Source organism: Tachysurus fulvidraco, chromosome 14 (genome assembly GCF_022655615.1).
Source record: "Tachysurus fulvidraco isolate hzauxx_2018 chromosome 14, HZAU_PFXX_2.0, whole genome shotgun sequence".
NCBI lineage: Eukaryota > Metazoa > Chordata > Actinopteri > Siluriformes > Bagridae > Tachysurus > Tachysurus fulvidraco.
The window spans coordinates 26,019,149-26,026,648 of NC_062531.1; the positions used below are offsets into that span (position 1 = coordinate 26,019,149).

Consider the following 7,500-nt stretch of genomic DNA (forward strand, 5'->3'; position numbering starts at 1 on the left):
TTCTCCCTGGTACAAGTCTATTGCATTAACTGGTTTTGTGTTCCTGCTCTGTTAAACAGCTCCGCTGCTTTTTACATTAATTTGGTGTTACCGGTTGTGTTCGGACTGTAATTTGTTTTCTTTTTTTTTTTCCCTTTGTTTCTATAAGTGTGTGTTACTGTATAAATATCCACATGACTATCTGTTGATGATCTGTGATTTTTGAGGCGTAACACAAGGGGAGAGTATTTTTGTTTTATCCCTTTTTTGTTTATTAATGTGTTAAACAATATGCACTGATTTGACGTGACATACGGCTAAGTACGGTCACCCATACTCAGAATTCGTTCTCTGCATTTAACCCATCCAAAGTGCACACACAGCAGTGAACACACACACACACAGTGAACACACATCCGGAGCAGTGGGCAGCCATTTATGCTGCGGCGCCGGGGAGCAGTTGGGAGGATTCGGTGCCTTGCTCAAGGGCACATCAGTCGTGGCCGGCCCGAGACCTTAGGATTGAGTGTGCTTTGTCCCTTCTGTTAAAGAGGATCTAGTCTCTTATCACTTGTGGTTAAATAACTGGTAAACTTCACATGATATTTTAAAGTATTTTTAAGAGCAAATAATGTGTTGTGAAATAAATTTGTACTATTTTTGGACAGTCACGTCTCTGTCTTTAATCCCATCTGAACCAGCAGGTTCCTTCATACTATTGTAATTTCTTTTTGGTTTAATTCTTCTTTTAGGGTTTAATCTATTTTCCTGGGTGAATAAAATAACCAGGTGATGTAGTCGGTTTGTTTTATTTTTAATACATTACCCAAAGATTACACAGAGGGCCGGCCCTGCACCTACAAAGCCAAAAACAGTGTGGGAACTATACGTCACAAAGCAGCTAACATCGAACAAAAAAAATCTCTCTAATTTCTCTTTCTGTCACACACATACATACTGTCATACTGTACACACACATACACACAAAAATATAAAACTATACAAGTCAAGAAGGCATAATGAAACCTGAAACTGAAAAACTTTCAGGTTTTAGGGGTTGTTTTGTGCTCTTCTACATTCACTCATTCAAAACACATACTTCCAAAAACTTACACAATTTGTTCCTGACCCTCAAAAGAAGTGTGTATAGAGTACAGACCAAAAGTTTGGACACACCTTCTCATTCAGAGTTTTCTTTATTTTCATGACTATGAAAATTGTAGATTCACACTGCAGGCATCAAAACTATGAATGAACACGTGTGGAATTATATACGTACATAACAAAAAAGTGTGAAATGACTGAAAATATGTCATATTCTAGGTTCTTCAAAGTAGCCACCTTTTGCTTTGATTACTGCTTTGCACACACTCGGCATTCTCTTGATGAGCTTCAAGAGGTCGTCACCTGAAATGGTCTTCAGACAGTCTTGAAGGAGTTCCCAGAGATGCTTAGCACTTGTTGGCCCTTTTGCCTTCACTCTGCGGTCCAGCTCACCCCAAACCGTCTCGATCGGGTTCAGGTCCGGTGACCGTGGAGGCCGGGTCATCTGGTGCAGCACCCCATCACTCTCCTTCATGGTCAAATAGTCCTTACACAGCCTGGGGTCATTGTCCTGTTGAAAACTTTTGGTCTGTACAGTATATGTGTGTATCTACTACCTGGGTTACTTCATAAGCCTTTTTATTCTCTTATTGTGTCTTCTGATGTTTCACCCTACTGTACACAGTAAATATTCTGCCACTGCTCAGTGCCTGTTCTTCCATTTGATTAGATTATACATGCTTACATATGATTAAATCACCAGTGATTGGATTATAAATTATTATACATATTTTTATTATTATTTTTGGTCATACATATTTTTGTTCTAGTCATACAATAGACTGGTTCATGCCTTGCTTAATTTTTATACATGTTTTATCTACAACCATAATGTTAGACACCGTGGCTTAGGAACAATATGCCTTATCGGCTCTATCCTCACTCGAGCGGAATGATGACGACATGCTACACCCAATAGCCATCAACACAACTGCAGGCAATCTAAACTCTGTCTGCTCTGGCTGTAGAATTATCCTACTACTTGGATCGTCTTTACACCCATCACCGGCACTACAGACTATACCACCTCACCTATCACCATCTCTCACCAGGCCCTCTATTGTGATGCTATCACTCTATACGATCTGATTATCTCTCCTTCTTTCATCGCACTCAAACTCCCCTTTGCCCATCGAATTATCATCATGCCTGTGGGGTGAATGATGGCCTAAGTATCAACCCTGTATCTCCCAATACTTCCTCATCTCCCCATCCTTTCTCCTCCCAGTCCAGACCCATTATATTCTAATTCTTCCTCCCTTCTTCTGCCTTCCCCAATCTCCCTCAATCCCACTTCTCCAGCTGCCACCAGATCCCCTTCCCCTGGTTGTTCTTACATTTATCTTGGAGAGGAGTCTCCAGTTTCAGAGTTGCAGCTCAAGAGAGAAGGAAAAGGGGCTGTTCATAGCTGCTATAATAAAAGTGTGTGTGTATCTGTGTGTGTGTGTGTGTTTGTGTGTGTCTGTGTGTGTGTCTGTGTGTATCTGTGTGTGTTTTCCACATTTTGCTCTGTGAGTTGTTCCTGTAGTGTGTGTGTGTGTGTGTATCATGTGTCTATCTCTGTGTGTGTGTACCTGTTGTGTGTGTGTGTGTGTGTGTGTGTGTGTGTGTGTGTGTGTGTGTGTGTGTGTGTGTGTGTGTGTGTGTGTGTGTGTGTGTGTGTGTGTGTGTGTGTCTATCTGTGTGTCTATCTGTGTGTGTCTCAGCTCGTATCTCTCCTCTTCTCCTCTCTGCAGTGTGTGTGTGAGAGACTCCGCCTTCTCCTGAACCTTCACACAACATCACGGATCTTCAGCTCAAACTCAGACTCAGATGTGTGTGTAATAACAGTATAATATTAATCCCGGTTCTCACGTGAGTGACGTGTTCGTGGATTCACAGTTCCTGGTGTTCGCATATCCGCCTGCTGCTCTCGAGCCCACAGAGTCAGGTCGTAGGCAGAAAGCTGCAGGAAGCTGTGGTTTTGGTGTTTTGGCTAGGATTATTTACTGGTTGTCTTTGTTGGCTGGTTCAATTTTCTCCAGTAGCATACCTCAGAGCCATTATCACTCACTTCTCTCGCTGCTCGACTTCTCTCTGGTAATGTTATAAAGATCTTAACTGTTCTGCTGGTGCAATAAACTGCCTATTGACGGATGAAGACCTACTCATTCATGAAACACTTCAACTAGCACTTCTTTGCATTTAAAACAAAAACATTTGAAACTTTTTCACTGTAACTTTGAACAATGTTTTAAACTCATGGTATCTTAAGTCTGTAACCTAGTGAACCAGCATTAATGTATACAATGACAGAGATTTAAGCACTTGACAGAATTTGTGTCTGCCAGATGCTGTAAATGTAAAATGTAGAACCAGCGCTTAATCTCTATGTTGTAAGATTTGCATGTAAATGTAACTGTACACAATCTATTACACAACCGTAAGCGTGTTTACTAGAACCCTGTGTTCAGAATCATCTACTGTAATCCATTGTACTGTATAATATACAGAATTCACACTAATCACTGTTATTTTAACAATTTGTCTCATTAAATTCATATCCAACATGAACCAGAACTTCAGTAATTGTTTGTACTTGGTTTATTCTTGTCTATAAAGAAAAAACAGTTTAGACCGAAGGTTTCTTTTTCTGAGGCTTTTTAAGGCTTTGTCACATTATGAAGGAGAAGCCACAAGAGACAAAGCTCACTTAAAAACAGTGAAAGTCACATTGTCATTCTTTCTCTCTCTCTCTCTCACACACAGCGTGTCACACACACACACACACACACACACACACACACACACACACACACACACACACACACACACACACACACACACACACTCACACACAGTTAGGAGAATCAAGACCAAACCACAGAGCAAGACAAAAGCACATTTTCCTTGTGGCTTTCAGGCCGTGCTATGTCTGCATGTTGCACTTAATGTTCCAGATCATCAAACAATTGTAAATATTAGTCAAAGATAACACACATAAACACAACATGCAGTTTTTAAATGAAGCTTTTTATTATGAAGGGAAAACAAAATCAAACCCACATGAGTGAAAAAGTATTTGCCCTCCTGTTAAAACATAACATAACTGTGGTTATTACACCTGAGTATAATTTCTCTAGCTACACCCAGGCCTGATTACTGTCACACTTGGTCACTATCATTAAATCACTTAAATAAACCTGACTGACAAAGTGAAGTAAACCAAAAGGTCCAAATAAATTCGGGAACAAATGAGAAAGAAAGTAATTGAACTCTATCAGTCTGGAAAAGGTTATAAAACCATTTCTAAAGCTTTGGGACTCCAGTGAACCACAGTTAGAGACATTATACACAAATGGCCAAAACATGGAACAGTGGTGAACCTTCCCAGGAGTCGCCAGACGACCAAAATTACCCCAAGAGCTCAGCGACGACTCATCAAAGATGTCACAAAAGACCCCACAACAACATCCATAGAACTGCAGGAGTCACTTGCCCCAGTTACTGTCAGTGTTCATGACACCACTATAAGAAAGCGACTGGTCAAAAATGTCCTTCATGGCAGTTACAAGACGCTGCTGTTACAGAATACAGACTGATTATTACAGCATTTTTTTAAATCTTCTAAAGTGTGTGAATGTGAGTATCAGGTGGTGACATCACTTCCTCCTACGGTTCAGCACAGCAGTGTGTGTGCGTGCAGCTGGGCGCCGTTTCTGTTCTGGAACAACAGAGACACTGAGGGTCTGATGATGAAGAGCAACAGTAGAAGAAGAGGAAGAAGAAAAGGAAGAAGACATCGGGTTTTCTGTTGCTCTTCGTGCCGTTTCTGAGCTTCCTGAGTTTGGACCTGGTGTCTGATCTCCTGCACTGAGTCTGATGGTCTGAGCATCTTTCAGCTTTGCCAGGGTTTTAATCAGAGACACGTTCTCCTGCTCCAGAACCCTGATCCTCATCGAGTTCACCTTCAACTGCTGCTCCATATCACACAGGACATCACCTGTACCTGACACACACACACACACACACACACACACACACACACACACACACACACACACACACACACATGAATTCGCTCATCCTTTCAGTCAGATCATTTGGCTAAGATCATAAACTGATCAATAAGAGTCGACACATTTGATTCACAAAATACAAACTTTAAAACACTACTAAGTTAAATATTAAAATAAAATGATTAATAATAATAATAATAATAATAATAATAATAATAATAATAATAATAATAAAGCTCAACAAATTCAGTTTTAATATATTTTTATTTTTACATCTTTACCCTAGTTTAGTTCCACAGACTATAAGTGAAAGTATAAAGTGCTGTTTGTGAGCTATTAGCGCCCTCTAGTGTTCGTCACTGAAGTTGCTGGTTGTTAAAAACTTTATGGTCTTTAACCTGTGTGTGTGTGTGTGTGTGTGTGTGTGTGTGTGTGTGTGTGTGTGTGTGTGTGTGTGTGTGTGTGTGTGTGTGCGCGTGTGTGTGCGTGTGTGTGTGTGTGACTGTGTGTGTGTGTTTGTGTGTGTCTGTGTGTGTGTGTGTGTGTGTGTGTGTATGCGTGTGTGTATGCGTGTGTGTGTGTGTGTGTGTGTGTGTGTGTGTGTGTGTGTGTGTGTGTGTGCGCGTGTGTGTGCGTGTGCGTGTGTGTGTGACTGTGTGTGTGTGTGTGTATGAGTGTGTGTGTGTGTCTGTGTGTGTGTGTGTGTGTGTGTGTGTGTGTGTGTTTGCGTGTGTGTGTGTGTGTGTGTGTGCGCGTGTGTGTGCGTGTGCGTGTGTGTGTGACTGTGTGTGTGTGTGTGTGTGTGTGTGTGTGTGTGTGTGTGTGTGTGTGTGTGTGTGTGTGTGTGTGTGTGTGTGTGTATGCGTGTGTGTGTGTGTGTGTGTGTGTGTGTGTCTCACTCTGTAGTTTAGTGGGTTGGGGATTTAGTTCAGGAAAAGCCACCAGGATTCTCTCTCTCTCTTTAGATTGTTGTAAATCCTCAGTGAGCCTCGACACACAGTCCTCCAGCTCACGGAGTCGCACACACTGCTTCTCTCTGTCGTCTTTTAGAGACAGGAACTCAGACTGGAGGGGAAACATACACACACACACACACACACACACACACACACACACACACACACACACACACACCTAGATCACATCACCCATGATGTCATAGACTTATCAGAAATATTTTTCTGTAAGATGTTTTTTAATGTGTATGAAGGAGTCTCCAGTTTCAGAGTTGAATCTTAAGAGAGAAGGAAAAGGGGTGTTCATAGCTGCTATAATGTGTGTGTGTGTGTGTGTGTGTGTGTGTGTGTGTGTGTGTGTGTGTGTGTGTGTGTGTGTGTGTGTGTGTGTGTGAGTGTGTGTGTGTGTATCTGTGTGTTTTCCACCTTCTGCTCTGTGAGCTGTTCCTGTAGTGTGTTCTTCTCCTGTGTGGTGTGTGTGAGTGTGTCAGTGAGCTCAGCTTTCTCATCCTCACACTTGTCCAGATGAACCTGTAGCTCCTCACACTGCTGTACCAGTGTCTCTGTACGCTCCAGCAGGGCACGCTGCTTCAACGTCATCGCCTGACACACACACACACGCGCACACACCGAAACAGAACCTGAGTGATGAGTCATCATCTGCTCAACACACTAACATCACCTAAAATATGAACACACACACAGAGACATACAGACACACACACACACCTCATGTTGGCGCTGACTACTGTGATATTTTGCGCTCTCTGTATCCAGAAGCTTCCGTGTGTCGCTGAGCTCCGACTCCAGATTTCTCTTCTTCTGCTCCGTCTCCTTCCATCTCACTTCCTCCTGATGAAGCCTGTACACTTCACCTACTAGGGAATCCCTCTCATGCTCTACACACACACACACACACACATGTGTAACATTGCACTGCTGTAACATCAGTAGTGTTTATAAGGTTGCTGTATTCACGGCTCACCGACACACTGCTGTGATTCTCTCTGCAGCTTTAATTCTCCTTCCAGTTCTGAGATTTTCACTTCTAAAGCCTCAGATCCTGAAAACGAAACGTTAAAAATACTGAAAAGGCAGAGAGACGAGCAGCAGGTGATGAAGCATCGACAGTAAAACACAGTGAGAAGAACATAGTAATGATGTTAACAGCAGTGAAAGCAGAATAAATGGGAAAGTATAAAAATACAAGTATAGAGTAAGTGAAAAAAGAAAGGAAAAAGAAATTTTAAAAAAACGAAAGCACGTAAAAATCCAAACAATAAAATGCAAAATTATCAGTAAAAAAAGTGAAAATGAAAAGAATATTAAAAAAAGTGATAAAGTGAAAAGAATTGAATAAAATTGCAGTAGAAAATAATAAGAGAGGAAAACAGACATATGTGAGTGTGTCACGTGTCACCTTTTCTCAGCTCCTCCTTCTCCTCCCGTTGTGTTTTCAGCTC

The 7,500-nt window shown here is 41.6% G+C and overlaps 1 protein-coding gene across 8 annotated transcripts in view; it reads right to left on the reverse strand.

Moving 5' to 3' along the window:
- Positions 1 to 4,076: 4,076 nt before the first annotated feature.
- LOC113656690 (coiled-coil domain-containing protein 157-like) overlaps positions 4,077 to 7,500 on the reverse strand; it is a 5,896-nt gene continuing 2,472 nt past the window's right edge. For 3 of the 8 annotated variants that reach the window (XR_007137684.1, XR_007137685.1, XR_007137683.1), the window contains exons 2-3: positions 5,981 to 6,215; positions 4,931 to 5,071 (exon numbers count right to left, since the gene is read on the reverse strand). Coding sequence is in view for 3 of the 8 variants with exons in the window: in XM_047799828.1 (XP_047655784.1) it covers positions 4,725 to 5,071; positions 5,981 to 6,146; positions 6,464 to 6,640; positions 6,767 to 6,936; positions 7,023 to 7,100; positions 7,458 to 7,500 (981 nt within the window). In the remaining 5 variants the exon portion in view is untranslated. The other 5 variants (XM_047799828.1, XM_027168037.2, XR_007137682.1 and 2 more) reach the window with 4 other exon arrangements.